This window comes from Musca domestica, unplaced genomic scaffold (assembly GCF_030504385.1).
Source record: "Musca domestica strain aabys unplaced genomic scaffold, Musca_domestica.polishedcontigs.V.1.1 143, whole genome shotgun sequence".
NCBI lineage: Eukaryota > Metazoa > Arthropoda > Insecta > Diptera > Muscidae > Musca > Musca domestica.
This window is the reverse complement of record NW_026712197.1, coordinates 1,548,830-1,566,509: the sequence shown is the minus strand read 5'-3', so window position 1 is coordinate 1,566,509 and position 17,680 is coordinate 1,548,830. Positions and strand designations below refer to the sequence as shown.

The 17,680-nt window shown below is 36.9% G+C and overlaps 3 protein-coding genes across 3 annotated transcripts; 1 reads left to right on the top strand and 2 right to left on the bottom strand.

Annotated features, from left to right (window-relative positions):
• Positions 1-1,150: 1,150 nt before the first annotated feature.
• Positions 1,151-9,643, top strand: LOC101892798 (ATP-binding cassette sub-family G member 8; the record flags this gene model as incomplete). The annotated part of the gene is given in 7 exon segments (XM_059119359.1): positions 1,151-1,263; positions 3,320-3,936; positions 3,995-4,382; positions 4,452-4,921; positions 4,986-5,106; positions 5,221-5,501; positions 9,087-9,643. Coding segments are annotated over 7 exon segments (2,239 nt in total), but the record flags the coding sequence as incomplete, so codon positions are not given.
• A 2,288-nt stretch (positions 9,644-11,931) lies between these two features.
• LOC131801166 (uncharacterized) lies at positions 11,932-13,118 on the bottom strand. The gene is made up of 3 exons (XM_059119352.1): positions 12,805-13,118; positions 12,377-12,691; positions 11,932-12,320 (listed from the first exon to the last, which is right to left on the bottom strand). Exons 1-3 carry the CDS (start codon positions 12,859-12,861, stop codon positions 12,159-12,161), a joined length of 534 nt encoding a protein of 177 aa, XP_058975335.1. The 5' UTR covers positions 12,862-13,118; the 3' UTR covers positions 11,932-12,158.
• Positions 13,119-16,637: 3,519 nt separating this feature from the next.
• LOC105261900 (uncharacterized) lies at positions 16,638-17,602 on the bottom strand. The gene is made up of 3 exons (XM_020037274.2): positions 17,454-17,602; positions 17,079-17,393; positions 16,638-16,868 (listed from the first exon to the last, which is right to left on the bottom strand). Exons 1-3 carry the CDS (start codon positions 17,559-17,561, stop codon positions 16,713-16,715), a joined length of 579 nt encoding a protein of 192 aa, XP_019892833.2. The 5' UTR covers positions 17,562-17,602; the 3' UTR covers positions 16,638-16,712.
• Between the last annotated feature and the right edge of the window lie 78 nt (positions 17,603-17,680).

Sequence of the window (17,680 nt, the reverse complement as noted above, 5' to 3'; positions counted from 1 at the left end):
GGACGAATTTGGCAATTTTCAAAAAAAAAATAATCTTTTAAAAATACCGACTATACCTATTTTAGGGTTTATGCGACGACGTGGACCTGCAAATACCGACTGTACCTATTTTAGGGTCCATACGACGACGTGGACCTGCATAGACAATTTTTGTCATAAGCCATTACAATATTCAAATGCGAAACATAAAAAAAAAATCAGTGAATGATGTAGAAAAATTAGGGAGGTACCATCATATGCCTAAACGTGGACCTGCACATTCAATTTTGTCATAGGCTGTAATATCCATTACGAATGTCAAATACTAAATTTGAGACAATTCTGGTGAACAATGTCGCTAAAATCATCAAAGTGCCGAATATCGTGAGGTACCGTTGTATAGGTGCTATACGAAGACGTGGGCCTGCACGTACAATGTTCTGTCTAAGGCTGCAGTATCCATTATGAATTTCAAATACCAAATTTGAAAAAATGTTATATCTAGGTGCAATAGTTTTTATGTTTTTAGGTTGAAGCCCCAAAGGAGGTCTGGGATCTTAGGCCAAATGTTATTAAGTTATAGTTTTGACCGTATATAATGGTACCTCCATATTTTGACATATATTTCGAAATATATAGGATAGGAAAATTGATAGAGATCTATGGATTCCAACCGGAATCATTGGTACAGAAATAGTTATGGCCAGAAAAATTGAATGTAGAACCAATTTTCAAAATAAAACAACAATAGCACCTATTTTTTGGAAAACATTTTCTTTTAATTTATACTACTTTACTTTTCCACCAATTTCACCTTTCTCGCCTCTGTCTTCCACTGAGTTTTAATTTCATAAAATATTCACAAAAATGTATGACGCATTGCTACTTTTTTCCAAACAAGTCCTAATATATTAAATCAACATTAAAATTTCCAGCCGCCGTTAGATCCAATTAACACCCTCGATATAATGAGTTAAAATATTTTTGGTACAGTCACGAGCCAGGCATTCCATGGGAGTCAATGCCATAATTCGCTTAATTTTTTCTGATTTCACAATTTTTCATTGTCATTCCATTCAGAACAAATATTGAGTTTAAAAAACGTGGTTGAACGTTTGACGGAATTTAATTTTCTTATTTATTTTCTAATTTTGTACAGAAAATATCGTAGTGAATCGGATTTTCGTGCCATTGGTGGTATACCCTCATCACGTCCCGATTCTCGTGCTCAAGGCATACCGATGTCCGCCCTTCGACAAGCTAACAGTCGAGCAAGTATAGCTGGTAAGTACAAAAACAATATATGTATAATTGTATATATTGTGGTAGGCGATTTTTTTTTTCTATAGAAAAAACTTGGACCTAAAGTTCGGCGAATTTTTTTCTATAGAAAAAACTTGGACAAAAAGGTCGGCGAATTTTTTTCTATAGAAAAAACTTGGACCAAAAGGTCGGCGAATTTTTTTCTATAGAAAAAACTTGGACCAAAAGGTCGGCGAATTTTTTTCTATAGAAAAAACTTGGACCAAAAGGTCGGCGAATTTTTTTCTATAAAAAAAACTTGGACCTAAAGTTCGGCGAATTTTTTTCTATAGAAAAAACTTGGACCTAAAGGTCGGCGAATTTTTTTCTATAGAAAAAACTTGGACCTAAAGGTCGGCGAATTTTTTTCTATAGAAAAAACTTGGACCTAAAGGTCGGCGAATTTTTTTCTATAGAAAAACTTGGACCTAAAGGTCGGCGAATTTTTTCTATAGAAAAAACTTGGACCTAAAGGTCGGCGAATTTTTTTCTATAGAAAAAATCTTGGACCTAAAGGTCGGCGAATTTTTTCCTATAGAAAAAACTTGGACCTAAAGGTCGGCGAATTTTTTCCTATAGAAAAAACTTGGACCTAAGGTCGGCGAATTTTTTTCCTATAGAAAAAACTTGGACCTGAAGGTCGGCGAATTTTTTCCTATAGAAAAAACTTGGACCTAAAGGTCGGCGAATTTTTTTCTATAGAAAAACTTGGACCTAAAGTTCGGCGAATTTTTTTCTATAGAAAAACTTGGACCTAAAGGTCGGCGAATTTTTTTCTATAGAAAAAACTTGGACCTAAAGTTCGGCGATTTTTTTCTATAGAAAAAACTTGGACCTAAAGGTCGGCGAATTTTTTTCTATAGAAAAAATCTTGGACCTAAAGTCGGCGAATTTTTTCTATAGAAAAAACTTGGACCTAAAGGTCGGCGAATTTTTTTCTATAGAAAAAACTTGGACCTAAAGGTCGGCGAATTTTTTTCTATAGAAAAAACTTGGACCTAAAGGTCGGCGAATTTTTTTCTATAGAAAAAACTTGGACCTAAAGGTCGGCGAATTTTTTTCTATAGAAAAAACTTGGACCTAAAGGTCGGCGAATTTTTTTCTATAGAAAAAACTTGGACCTAAAGGTCGGCGAATTTTTTTCTATAGAAAAAACTTGGACCTAAGGTCGGCGAATTTTTTTCTATAGAAAAAACATGGACCTAAAGGTCGGCGAATTTTTTTCTATAGAAAAAACTTGGACCTAAAGGTCGGCGAATTTTTTTCTATAGAAAAAACTTGGACCTAAAGGTCGGCGAATTTTTTTCTATAGAAAAAAACTTGGACCTAAAGGCGGCGAATTTTTTTCTATAGAAAAAATTGGACCTAAGTTCGGCGAATTTTTTTCTATAGAAAAAATCTTGGACCTAAAGTTCGGCGAATTTTTTTCTATAGAACAAACTTGGACCTAAAGGTCGGCGAATTTTTTTCTATAGAACAAACTTGGACCTAAAGGTCGGCGAATTTTTTTCTATAGAAAAAACTTGGACCTAAAGGTCGGCGAATTTTTTTCTATAGAACAAACTTGGACCTAAAGGTCGGCGAATTTTTTTCTATAGAAAAAACTTGGACCTAAAGGTCGGCGAATTTTTTTCTATAGAAAAAACTTGGACCTAAAGGTCGGCGAATTTTTTTCTATAGAAAAACTTGGTCGGCGAATTTTTTTTCTATAGAAAAAACTTGGACCTAAAGGTCTGGCGAATTTTTTTTCTATAGAAAAAACTTCGACCTAAAGGTTGCCGAATTTTTTTCTATAGAAAAAACTTGGACCTAAAGGTCTGGCGAATTTTTTTCTATAGAAAAAACTTGGACCTAAAGGTCTGGCGAATTTTTTTCTATAGAAAAAACTTGGACCTAAAGGTCTGGCGAATTTTTTTCTATAGAAAAAAACTTGGACCTAAAGGTCGGCGAATTTTTTTCTATAGAAAAAACTTGGACCTAAACGTCGACGAAATGTGGACTTTCGAAAACGACTAATAGAGTTCTCTTATCCTTGCAGTTGGTACCCATGTAAATAGCCATCATCCCCAGCATCACCATATGCCTAATGGCAAACATTATGGCCATCGTTCGCACAGTGAAGCGGATCTTCTGGCCAGTGCTGGTGGCAATGATGTCTATGACTATGGTGGCGGCGGTGGTGGTGGGGGCGGAGCAGCTGAATCCCGTATATATGGTACTTCACGCAATCGTCACCATCACATGGAACACGCGAATGGCGGTAGTCACATTTCGAATTATGGTGGTGTGTCACAACGTAAACGTTCCGAAATAGGTTTGGTCTACCCTAATATACAGGTCCACTGTCTGGATGTGAATCCCTGTCTGAGGGGTGTTTCGCTGCAAGCCAAGGCCGGAGATTTATTTGCCATTATGGCGACATCACAAAAAGAGGGCACAGCTCTGACAGAATGTCTGGCCGGTTTGAATGAAAGGATCGGCGGTGAGATCCTCATCAATGGCCAGCAGATAAATCGTCGTGCCCTTAGGGAGTTGTGTAGTTATGTGCCTGCTTTAAGTGTGTCCTCGCTGGATCCCCGGATGAGTGTACAGTGTACATTGAATTTCCATGCCACCCTGAGGGGACCCATGGACCGGAGTGATTTGAAGGAGAGGGTAAGTTATGGATATAATCACTCTGAAAAATTAAATTAATATAATTTATCCTTTTCAGATGGATGTCCTTATCGAGGATCTGGGTTTGACCACTGTGCGGGCCTCTAATGTCTCCTCGCTGACCCATTCGGAAAAACAACGCCTTAGCGTGGCCTGCCAGCTACTGGCCCAGTCATCGATTTTAATTTTGGATCAAGTCACATCGAATATGGATATATTCGATACTTTCTTCCTTGTGGAATATTTGCGTCAATGGTGCAGTGGTGGCCGGATAGTCATAATGACCCTCCAACCACCCACATTTGAAATTTTGTCCATGTGTTCCGGGGTCCTGCTGCTGTCCGGGGGACGTACAGTTTTCTCCGGCAGTCGTTCGGATTTGCCAAGGCACATGGGAGAACTGGGTTATCCCTGTCCGCCCTTTAAAAATCCAGCAGATTATTACTGTGAGTTTAAGAGAGCTTATGGAACCCCTTCCCCCTCTAAACTATTTTTAATTTCTCTCTCTCTTCTAGTGGATTTGGTGACACTGGACGATCTGTCCGCTGCCGCATTACTGGAATCATCAGCCCGTATCGAGTCGTTGGCAAATTCCTGGGACCAAATAAATTCCGAACCCCCCTTGGCGGCCCCACCCGCCTCACTGCCAAATTTTGTACGAAAGGCCGGTTTCTTTGGCCAAATGAAGGCTCTGATTAAACGTTTTGCGGCCTACAAACAACCGGGCTCTCTGCTCACCTGGATAAGCAAACTAATATCGGCAGCTGTCATTTCCCTTTGCATTGGCTGCATATTCTGGGATGTACCTGCCTCGGATCCCCAACTGACATACAACGATCGTTTGGGTTATCACCACTGTGTCATGGCGTTAATGTATTGGCCTCTGCTAATGTTAACCATTAGGGATACCCAAGAAGATCGGCGTCATGCCGAAAGAGATTTAAGATTAGGGTTATACTCAAGATCCCTATATATTATTGTACAGGTATGTCGGGAGCCTTGGATATACCAACAAGAAGAAATAATAATTTCTAATCTTCTCTCCACAGAGTTTGGCTGGTTTGTTCCCCAGTTTGTGTATATGGTTGGCATATCTTTTGCCGGCCCATAGCATGGCCGGTTTGTATACCTACAGTACCAGCAGCGATACTGGTATCTATTTGTATATGGGTATGTGGATTCGCGCGAATTTCCTTCTGTCTCTATCTCTCTCTCTCTCTTTCTCTCTCTCTCTCTCTCTCTCTCTCTCTGAGTATCTTAAGTAAATAATTCTCCCCTCCCTAGGTTATATGCTGCTGTATTTGACGGTCATCCAAACATTGGCAATATTCTGTGCCCACCTTATGCCCAGCAAGGTTGGATCGACAATACTAAATACTCTTATATCACTGGGTCTTACCGCCGTCGGAGGATATTCCATACATCCAAAGAATGTCTCGAAAATCTGGTCATGGTCGGAGTTGATATCACCGGAAAAATGGCTCTTACCGGTTCTGGTACAGGATGAATATAGTGCCGAGACCTTAGCAAATTCGGCAGGATTACAGCTATGTCGTAACAAACAGGTGAGGGAGGATAGGAAATTACTGATTTTTCTATAGAAAAAAACTTTGGGACATTGCAGTCAAGTGTCTAGAGAATTTTACCTATAAAAAATCTGGACCTGAAGGTCTCGAGAATATAGCCTATAGAAAAAATCTGGACCCAAGGGTCTCGAAATTTTTTTTGTAGAAAAAATGTGGACCAAGGTTTCTCAGGATTTTTTTCGATAGAAAAAAATTTGGTTCCAAGAATTTCGACAATTTTTTTTTTTTTGAACCCAAGGGTCTCAAGAATTATTTATAGAAGAAAATTTGGACCAAAGGTTCTGGCGAATTTTTTCTATAGAAAAACATTGCAGCCCAAGGGTCTGGTGAATTTTTTTCAATAGAAAAACATTGCAGCCCAAGGGTCTGGTGAATTTTTTTCTATAGAAAAACATTGCAGCCCAGGGTCTGGTGAATTTTTTTTCTATAGAAAAACATTGCAGCCCAAGGGTCTGGGTGAATTTTTTTCTATAGAAAAACATTGCAGCCAAGGGTCTGGTGAATTTTTTTCTATAGAAAAACATTGCAGCCCAAGGGTCTGGTGAATTTTTTTCTATAGAAAACATTGCAGCCCAAGGGTCTGGTGAATTTTTTTCTATAGAAAAACATTGCAGCCCAAGGGTCTGGTGAATTTTTTTCTATAGAAAAACATTGCAGCCCAAGGGTCTGGTGAATTTTTTTCTATAGAAAAACATTGCAGCCCAAGGGTCTGGTGAATTTTTTTCTATAGAAAAACATTGCAGCCCAAGGGTCTGGTGAATTTTTTCTATAGAAAAACATTGCAGCCCAAGGGTCTGGTGAATTTTTTTCTATAGAAAAACATTGCAGCCCAAGGGTCTGGTGAATTTTTTTCTATAGAAAAACATTGCAGCCCAAGGGTCTGGTGAATTTTTTTCTATAGAAAAACATTGCAGCCCAAGGGTCTGGTGAATTTTTTTCTATAGAAAAACATTGCAGCCCAAGGTTCTGGTGAATTTTTTTCTATAGAAAAACATTGCAGCCCAAGGTTCTGGTGAATTTTTTTCTATAGAAAAACATTGCAGCCCAAGGTTCTGGTGAATTTTTTTCTATAGAAAAACATTGCAGCCCAAGGTTCTGGTGAATTTTTTTCTATAGAAAAACATTGCAGCCCAAGGTTCTGGTGAATTTTTTTCTATAGAAAAACATTGCAGCCCAAGGTTCTGGTGAATTTTTTTCTATAGAAACACATTGCAGCCCAAGGGTCTGGTGAATTTTTTTCTATAGAAAAAACTTGGACCCAAGGGTCTGGTGAATTTTTTTCTATAGAAAAAACTTGGACCCAAGGGTCTGGTGATTATTTTTCTATAGAAAAACATTGCAGCCCAAGGGTGTGGTGAATTTTTTTGCTATAGAAAAACATTGCAGCCCAAGGGTGTGGTGAATTTTTTTGCTATAGAAAAACATTGCAGCCCAAGGGTGTGGTGAATTTTTTTGCTATAGAAAACATTGCAGCCAAGGGTCTGGGTGAATTTTTTTCTATAGAAAAACATTACAGCCCAAGGGTCTGGTGAATTTTTTCTATAGAAAAACATTTGCAGCCCAAGGGTCTGGTGAATTTTTTCTATAGAAAAACATTGCAGCCCAAGGGTCTGGTGAATTTTTTCTATAGAAAAACATTGCAGCCCAAGGGTCTGGTGAATTTTTTTCTATAGAAAAACATTGCAGCCCAAGGGTCTGGTGAATTTTTTTCTATAGAAAAACATTGCAGCCCAAGGGTCTGGTGAATTTTTTTCTATAGAAAACATTGCAGCCCAAGGGTCTGGTGAATTTTTTTCTATAGAAAAACATTGCAGCCCAAGGGTCTGGTGAATTTTTTTCTATAGAAAACATTGCAGCCCAAGGGTCTGGTGAATTTTTTTCTATAGAAAAACATTGCAGCCCAAGGGTCTGGTGAATTTTTTTCTATAGAAAAACATTGCAGCCCTAGGGTCTGGTGAATTTTTTTCTATAGAAAAACATTGCAGCCCAAGGGTCTGGTGAATTTTTTTCTATAGAAAAACATTGCAGCCCAAGGGTCTGGTGAATTTTTTTCTATAGAAAACATTGCAGCCCAAGGGTCTGGGTGAATTTTTTCTATAGAAAAACATTGCAGCCCAAGGGTCTGGTGAATTTTTTTCTATAGAAAAACATTGCAGCCCAAGGGTCTGGTGAATTTTTTTCTATAGAAAAACATTGCAGCCCAAGGGTCTGGTGAATTTTTTGTTATAGAAAAACATTGCAGCCCAAGGGTCTGGTGAATTTTTTTCTATAGAAAAACATTGCAGCCCAAGGGTCTGGTGAATTTTTTTCTATAGAAAAACATTGCAGCCCAAGGGTCTGGTGAATTTTTTTCTATAGAAAAACATTGCTGCCCAAGGGTCTGGTGAATTTTTTTCTATAGAAAAACATTGCAGCCCAAGGGTCTGGTGAATTTTTTTCTATAGAAAAACATTGCAGCCCAAGGTTCTGGTGAATTTTTTTCTATAGAAAAACATTGCAGCCCAAGGTTTTGGTGAATTTTTTTCTATAGAAAAACATTGCAGCCCAAGGTTCTGGTGAATTTTTTTCTATAGAAAAACATTGCAGCCCAAGGTTCTGGTGAATTTTTTTCTATAGAAAACATTGCAGCCCAAGGTTCTGGTGAATTTTTTTCTATAGAAAAACATTGCAGCCCAAGGGTCTGGTGAATTTTTTCCTATAGAAAAACATTGCGACCCAAGGGTCTGGTGAATTTTTTCTATAGAAAACATTGCAGCCCAAGGGTCTGGTGAATTTTTTCCTATAGAAAAACATTGCAGCCCAAGGGTCTGGTGAATTTTTTCCTATAGAAAAACATTGCAGCCCAAGGGTCTGGTGAATTTTTCCTATAGAAAAACATTGCAGCCCAAGGGTCTGGTGAATTTTTTCCTATAGAAAAACATTGCAGCCCAAGGGTCTGGTGAATTTTTTCCTATAGAAAAACATTGCAGTTCAAGGGTCTGGTGAATTTTTTTCTATAGAAAAAAACGTTGCAGTTCAAGGGTCTGGTGAATTTTTTTCTATAGAAAAAAACGTTGCAGTCCAAGGGTCTGGTGAATTTTTTTCTATAGAAAAAAAACGTTGCAGTCCAAGGGTCTGGTGAATTTTTTTCTATAGAAAAAAAACGTTGCAGTCCAAGGGTCTGGTGAATTTTTTTCTATAGAAAAAAAACGTTGCAGTCCAAGGGTCTGGTGAATTTTTTTCTATAGAAAACATTGCAGTCCAAGGGTCTGGTGAATTTTTTTCTATAGAAAAACATTGCAGCCCAAGGGTCTGGTGAATTTTTTTCTATAGAAAAACATTGCAGCCCAAGGGTCTGGTGAATTTTTTTCTATAGAAAAACATTGCAGCCCAAGGGTCTGGTGAATTTTTTTCTATAGAAAAACATTGCAGCCCAAGGCTCTGGTGATTTTTTTTTTTTTTTCTATAGAAAAACATTGCAGCCCAAGGGCTTGGGTAAAGATTCTGGCGAATATAGATATATAGATAGGAAAAATCTGAATTAAAGATATATTTTTGACCTGATTTGACCTCTATCCCGTTTAGGTGCAACACCAAGAGATTATAGTACAACAGCCCTGTCCACCACCGAATGGTACCCAAGTGCTGGTCGACTTTCAATTGCTGCCACAAGATCATAAATTGGATCCCACCTACACCTATGATCAGACAACAACGGTGGCCTTGGTTTTGGCATCGATTGTTGTATTCTTCGTAACCTTCTTTGTGTTCGCTTGTAATTGTCGCAACATGTTCTGTAAGAAACCGAAAAAAGCGTTTAGAGATCGACTTTGAGGTGGAGCAGCAATGAAGAGTTGCTGGCGCAAAGCGAAGTGTTTAAAGCATAAAATACGATTAGTTAAGTTTTAGTGCTGCAATACTTTTTACAAAAAAAATATAATTTTTTTCCAACAAAAATAAACTATTTAAATGTTTTGTTCATAAGTTTTAAAACGACTTCCATAGCTATACATTGTTAGAATGCATATATTTTTAAATAATTAAAATTATTACTATTAAATAACGCACATTTCGATTATGCATTTTTTAAACAAATAAGACATTTTTCATACAATTATTTTTATATTATTAACAACAAATTATTATATATATCTAAAACTGTTGCAATTATTAATAATATGTTTTTTTTTTTAAATATATAAGAAAATAGAAAATAAAATTAACAAATAGTATACAATCAATGCAGAATGTTGAAAAGAAAAACTAGACATAAATTTTACTTTTTTAAGTTAATTTTTATAAATTATTTTATATATCTGCATATATATAAACAATATAAACTAATTTTAATTATATAGATTATTTACATGCAAACATATTTTTGTATTATAATATTAATAAAAAAATATATTTAAATAAAAATTAAAAGGTTATTTTATATTACATTGCTCATCCGTAAGAAAGAGAAAAAAGATTCGGTAAAAAAGCATGTAACAAAGCCATAGGTTTAGCCGGGCCGATCTTTGGATACCCTCCACCATTTGGAACGAATTTGGCAACTTTCAAAAAAATAAAATCCGTTAAAAATGCTGTTAAAATTTTTAAAATACCGAAAGTACCCATTATACCGGGTGAGATAAAAAAACTACAACCAATTTCAGACTGCTGTCATTTCTAAGCCACTCGTCCGACAGCTGTTAAAATTATTATAGTGACAGCGCATTTTATTGTTTACAAGCGTACAAAATCATTTTGGTGAGAATTTTCCAGAAAAAAAGTTATTCGCGATCGAATTCAAGCGTGACAGTGTGATTTCTTTATATTTGGCTGGAAAAACGCAAGTGACGATCGTTAGAGGACTCCAGCATTTAAATGTGAATAAATCTACATCTTATAATTCTTTTGTGTCTCGTGCCATTGTTCGTTACCGTGATACTGGTAGCGTAGCCTGACGTCAAGGAAGTGGACGAAAGAAAACAGCAGCATCACCAGAAATGGTTCGAAAAGTAAAGAAGCGACTTGATCGAAGCCCGCGTCGCAGTGGCCGAAAAATGGTTCGTGAGCTGAACATATCGCCATATTCCATTCAGCAAATATTGAAAACTGAGCTCGGGGTAAAGCCATTGAAATTCCAAAAAGTGCAAGAACTTACACCGCAACAAAAAGAAAATTGACTCAAAAGAGCTAAAGAGTTGCTTCGCTTGGCCGAAAGTGGTTAACTGCCGAATTTGGTTTTCTCCGATGAGATAACATTCGGTGTCCATTAGTTTGTAAACAAACAAAATGAACGTGTTTACTTGCCAAAGAGGTCAGCAGAAAATGTGCACCTTCGGTTAGCCACCAGAACTCAAGGGCCGGCCATGGTGATGGTGTGGGTCGCCATAACAGCCGAATTGCTCGTATCAGAATAAATTCCTAATATTATAGCGAAAATATTCGAGAGGGTGTATTAAATAAAGCTTTGGGCACGTAAAAATTTTGGCCGCAGACCTTGGACATTCCAACAGAACTCAGCACTAACGCACTCAGCACGCGCCACCCAAGAATGGTTACAAAATTAGGTTTCTCGCTTCATTTCCAGCGCACAATGGCCACCAAAATCTATGGATACCAATCCGTTGGACTATTGTGTCTGGAGTATTTTGGAAAGCAAGGTTGGCACTAAAAAATACCAAAGTCTCAATCACCTCAAGCGCTTTGCCGGGAATGGGCCAAAATACAACAGAGCAACATTCGGGCAGCGTGTGATGGTTTCGCTGGCCGTTTGAAGGCCATAATTCGTGGCAAACGTGACCAGTTCGAACAAATCTAGACTTATTCTAAAATTTCATGCTATTTCCGACAATTTTTGCTTTCATTCAAAAAAATTTAAAAAAAAATGTAAAAATGATGGCGTTTGACTTTGTTGCTGTACACCTTTCCAAAACCCACAGGCATCAACAGTAACATCTATATCGAATTTATGAATTTCAGCTTACATTGTACCAAATGGTACACTTTTAGTACTTTTCGTAACCTTTCGTTCGAAGTTCAAAAAACTCTTTGGTACATGAATACGGCACTCTATCAGTTCCGCTTGTCTGATACAAAGTATTGACTTTTTAGTACATTTTAGTTACATTTAAATACCAAATGGTACCATTTTAGAATTTTTCGTAACCTTAAAATTGGAATTTCCAAAAATCGTTTGGTACATCTATCCTGCACTCTTGCATTCAGAATTCTAGCTAATTTCGTTTGTCCAAAAAAAGTATTTGATGTTTAGTACATTTACCCTGTTTAGTACCCTTTGAGTACGAATTTCCAAAAAAAAAAAAAAAACTCAGTCTTATCACACGCCTATGCACTAAGAATGACCCTCTCGCAAAATTTCCATTTTTCAATTTTTCTAGCTTCAGGCATTTCGTCTGAGCGTTGATTTTCAGTCAGTTATTTTGGTACTCTTTTATGTATTTCATATAAAACGAATCAAGTATCTGATCTAGTCTAAATTTGGTGAAGCAGAATAATCCAATTCACTTATACAGATTTCAATGCCATGTATCCATAGATCTAAATAAGCCATCCGATTGTGGTATATATTCTCTAGGTTTAATTAATAGTACTACACATTTTACAATGCAACCTAAAAAATAGGTTGGAAATCTGGTTACTGTATTATATCCTGCGAATGTGACCTGTAATTTTCACAATGCCAGTTTTAAGATTTTTATTGTTGCCATTATTGATATTTATTTCAAACTGCCATGTGGCATCAGGTAACATCGGGGGATAGGATTCATCGTTGACGGTATAGTTGCGTACGGAATAGAGGACATTCTGGAACATCAACATATTTCAATTACATTATTGATTTTGAAAATCTCCATACCTACCTCCTGCAAAGGACAATGTTTTGGTATATTCGATGTTCGCAACATTTCATCTTTAAATACTGAGAGAAATTTATTGGGCGCCGTATTGTTGAGAGCTTCACATATATCCATTGACATCTGAAAAAGGTTGAGGCGACGTTTACCCTTGGTCAAGAGAAACACAGAGGCAATAACTGGTAATTTGTTGACTTTGACATTGAACATGGCATCCATGTTGGCAGCCTTTTGATTGGTGAGAGAAAAATTAAGGGATTTCAAAAATGGAATGCCCGTGATGATGGGGGTTATATTCTCCAGTTCAATGGTGTAATCGCGCTGTGTGAGGTGAGCAAGAAAAAAAAATATAGAGCATGGAAGAGATAAATATAGGTTTCAAATTTTCGGAAAGAGATACATTTTCACTTCACTCAATTCGAAACACAACTTACCCTAGCCATAGCACAGGTCACCAGGATGAACCCACAAATCCAATATATTACCCTCATGCTTGCAGCGATATGATTTATTTTACTTAAAAAAATTTTGAAAAAAATGTGTTTGCACTTTTGAAAATCGCATAAATATTGATCTACAATTAACTAATTGTATCCATTAAGTTTTAAAAAATAAATTTGAAAATTAAGCGTCTAATTAGCATTAAAATAATTCGATTTTAATTGGTGTGATCTCGAATATCCGGATTTGGAAAAATATATATGCCAATTGGCGATGATGTTATCTAAGTTTGTTGCTAAGACAAAAATAGTTTGATAGAATTAATTTTTTTTCAAAATTACAGGAAAAACTGAGTAGATTATGAAGGTAGAGATAAAAATAGGAGACACATGTTTCGACTTTTTGGAAGTTTGGAAGTTTGCATCGGAGTTAAGCAAATTAGGGCAATGGATTTAATGGAAATGTTTATTAAGTGTGAAAACTGTACTAAATTTCGAACAGTTTGATTAAGGATGAAGGTATGAAGAAGGAATTTTGAAATTTTGTATTGGGGTCTCTTTTGGTGGTAGGATTGTGATAAATAGGTTGTTTTGGAAATGTGAACTACAATTGCACGAAAAGTACTAAATAGTACTATATTTGCTACAATTTGGCATCGGGTGAACAGATAGTGCTTGAAATCTGAAAATTGGTATTTGGGTCGCTGTTCATGCGTATCCTGGACATATAGAGGTGGTTTCTGAAAAGGATACTATAATAGTTCGAAAAGTACTAAGTGGTACTAAATTCGGTATTGGATGAAATTGGATGACACCCTGAAATTTAATGTGGATGTCACTGTTGGTGCCTAGGGTTGAAATATGGAGTTGATTTCTGAAATGTGTGCTATAATTGCTCGAAACTACTAGAATAGTACTAATTGTGGTTTTGTGTGAAGGGATAGAGCTGAAATCCTGAAATTTAATATACTCGTACGTGGCACTGTTGGTGTCTGTGGTTGAGATATGGAATTTGTTTTGGTAATGTAAAGTACACATTTGCAAAACAATCTCCATATGTACGAATAATACTAAATAGTACTATATTTGGTACCATTTGGAATTGGGTGAACAGATTGTGCTTGTAATCTGAAATTTGGTATTAAGGTCGCTGTTCATGCGTAGCCAGGACATATGAAGATGGTTTCGGAAATATGTCCTATGTTGGTACGAAAAGTACTAACTGGTACTAAAATTGGTATTGGGAGAAGGTACATTGAGTTTTTTGTTAGTATCTAAAATTGAAATAGGGTGGTGGTTTTGGAAATGTGTACCATAATTGTACGAAAAATACTGAATAATGCATAATTAGATATTGGGTGAAGGGATAGCTGAAGTTCGGCGGGTAAAACTTTTAATACCCTTCTCCACTGGGTAAAGAAAACATTTTGACGTGTTCCACTTTAAACTGCAAATACCAGTAAGACCATTTGGATAATGCTGTTAAATTAAAAAAAAAAACAAAAAGTGGGTTATGCAGTTATATTGGGCCATACCAAAACGGGAACCTCTATAGAATATTTTATACTTCAAAGATTGTCATCTACCTAATCTTCTATAATAATTGAAACAATCGTTGGTTCGTGGGTAAATGTGACTGAGATTACCAAAATACGGAATATCGGTGGGTATCGTTATATGTGCGCTATAGGAAAACGTGGAACTAAATATTCAATGTTCAGCCACCGGACCTAGAACCCATTAAGAACTACAAATACCAATTTTTATACAATGGAAAGGTACTGTTATATGGAGGTTATACCAAAACATTGATGTATACATATCATGTCTCGCCGCCGGAGCTAGAACCTATTATGACCTTCAAATGCCAATTTTTAGACAAATCCGTGAAAAAAATGTAGCAAAAAACATCAAAATACCGTTTATCGGGAGGTAACGTTATATGAGGGCTATACCAAAACATGGGCCCATACATACAATACTTCACCACACGACAAATCCATGGAAAATGTGCAAAAATCATCAAAATACTGAATATCGGGAGGTACCGTTATATGGTGGCTATACAAAATCGTGGACCTATACAGGGTGAGATAAAAAATGCAACAAATTCATTTTTTTTTAAATTTTATTGAATGAAAGCAAAATGTCGGAAATAGCATCAAATTTTAGAATCAGTTTAGATTTGTTCGTCACCTTTAGCACGAATGATGGCTTTCTGCGGCCAATGAAGCCGTCACACGCTACCCGAATGTTGCTCTGCGGTAATTTGGCCCATTGCCGGCAAAGCGCTTGCTTGAGGTGATCGACACTTGCTTTCCAAAATACTCGAGACACAACAGTCCAACGGATTGATATCCGGAGATTTTGGTCGACATTGCGCTCTGGAAATGAAGCGAGAAACCTCATTTTGTAACCATTCTTGGGTGGCGCATGCTGAGTGCGATGGTTCTGAATCCTGTTGGAATGTCCAAGGTCTGCGGCCAAAAAGTTTGCGTGCCCAAGGCTTTAATACACCCTCCAGAATATTTTCGCGACAATACTCGGCATATATTCTAATGCCATGGTCGATTAATATGAGCGGAAACGACCATCGACTGTTATGGCGGCCCATCACCATGGCCGGCGCTTGAGTTCTGGGGACCAAACGAAGGTGCACATTTTCAGCTGACCTCTTTGGCAAGTAAACACGATCATTTTGTTTGTTCACAAACTCCTGGACAACGAATGTTTTCTCATCGGAGAAAACCAAATGCGGTAGCTCACCACTTTCGGTCAAGCGACGCAACTATTTAGCTCTTTTGAGTCTATTTTCTTTCTGTTGCGGTGTAAGTTCTTGCACTTTTTGGAATTTCAATGGCTTTACCCCGAGCTCATTTTTCAATATTTGCCGAATGTAATATTGTGATATGTTCAGCTCACGAGCCATTTTTCGGTCACTGTGACGCGGGTTTCGATCAAGTAGCTTCATTACTTTTCGAACAATTTCTGCTGATGTTGTTGTTTTCTTCCGTCCACGTCCTTGACGTCGGGCTACGCTACCAGGCTACCAGTATTACGGTAACGAGCGATGGTACGAGACACAAAAGATTTATTGCCACTTGTGGTTTTCCAGCCAAATATAAAGAAATCACACTATCACGCTTGAATTCCATCATGAATAACTTTTTTTTCTGGAAAATTCTCACCAAAATGGTTTTGTACCCTTGTAAACAATATAATAAGCTGTCACTGGAATAATTTGTCGGACGAGTGACTTAGAAATGACAGCAGTCTGAAGTTGGCTGCAGTTTTTTCATCTCACCCTGTACATAAAATGTTTTGTCGCTGGAGCTAGAACCCATTATGACCTTCAGATACCAATTATTAGACAAATTCGTGAAAAAATGTGACAAAAATCATCAAAATACCGAATATCGGGAATTACCGTTATATGTGGATTATACCAAAAAGTGGACCGATATATCTCATTTACAATACCAACCATCCTAGACACAATACAAATTGTTCTTCCCAATTTTTTAAGCTCTACGTCAAATAAGGTGGGCTGTATCGTGATTTCAACAGACGGAGGGATCGACCGACAGACGGACATCGTTAAATCGACTTAGAATTTTATGCTGATTATGAATATATATACTTTGACAAAGTTAATATACGCTCCTTTCTATGGTGGAGGGTATAAAAAATGGACATGTACATTTACCCTATGTTTCTAGTGTTTTGGCCATATTTTATAGTATTTAGCCGATATTCGTCCTCTCTTCTATTAAAAATAAATCCTATTGATAGCAAAGCGAAAAAAACACTTATCTTTTTTTGCCTCCAAAAATATATTATCCTTTAATATACGTTCTTCACCTCTACAACAATGTTGTATTTCCAAATCGTATTGAAACCATCTACCCAGTGCTGCGAACACGACCGGAAATTCTTATGAAGCCAGTACTAAAATCTTTCATATTCAAATTCAATTGAAATTGCCAAGCTGTGTCGGGTAATATAGCTGGAAAGGCATCTTCATTGACGGTATAGTTGCGGGCCCTGTAGACAACGTTCTAAAAGAAGTAGAGAAAAAATATTTTTGATTACCCAATCCAATCCCGGAAAAATACTCATTACAAGTCGGATTACGAATCCCTTATTTTAATAAGGTCATGTCACCGAAAGTAAGATGTCATTATATATGTTGATATATTTTTGGCCAAAGAATAATTAATTATTTCCTCCTACATGGCCTTGTTAAAATAATGGCTTCTTGTTTATACCTCAATGAGCGGACATTGGTTTGGAATATTCGATGTTCTCAAAAGTTCCTTTTTGAATACCGCCAAAAACTTATTCGGAGCCGTGTCCTTAAGGGCCTGACAAGCTTCAAAGTCCACCTGGAATAAGGAAATGCGACGTTTACCCTTTGTCAACAAATATACCGATGCTCTTATGGGCAATTTAGTGAGATTTCGATTTAAAATCAAATCCATATTGGCCGCCTTATTATTTGTTAAGGACAAATTCAAGGACTTGACATAGAAGACATCAGTGACAACGGGGGTGATATATTCGATATCAATATTATAATTACGCTGAAATGAAATGAAGGAAGGAATATTGAATAGATAATTTGAATATTAATTTCCCCTCACCTTAGTCTCCACATAAATCGGTAGCAGACAAATTGCTATGAGCAACAATTTTCCCGTCATAATCCTAACAGTTGGATTGTTCAATATAAAGTGGCTCTTTATAGCCATCAATAGATAGTTATTGAATCATTCATTCATACATAATTTCATAATTATTCAAATGTCAGGAATAATCTGGAAATTTTTCAAATCGATTATTTTAAAATAAAGTATTAAATATTTCCTAT

Coding starts and splice junctions, on each gene's coding strand:
- LOC131801166 (XM_059119352.1), bottom strand. CDS start 12,861: ATGAGGGTAATATATTGGATTTGTGGGTTCATCCTGGTGACCTGTGCT. Junction 12,692..12,804: donor TGACCTGTGCTATGGCTAGG/GTAAGTTGTGTT, acceptor CACCTCACACAG/CGCGATTACACCATTGAACT. Junction 12,321..12,376: donor AACATTGTCCTTTGCAGGAG/GTAGGTATGGAG, acceptor TTGATGTTCCAG/AATGTCCTCTATTCCGTACG.
- LOC105261900 (XM_020037274.2), bottom strand. CDS start 17,561: ATGGCTATAAAGAGCCACTTTATATTGAACAATCCAACTGTTAGGATT. Junction 17,394..17,453: donor CGATTTATGTGGAGACTAAG/GTGAGGGGAAAT, acceptor ATTTCATTTCAG/CGTAATTATAATATTGATAT. Junction 16,869..17,078: donor ACCAATGTCCGCTCATTGAG/GTATAAACAAGA, acceptor TACTTCTTTTAG/AACGTTGTCTACAGGGCCCG.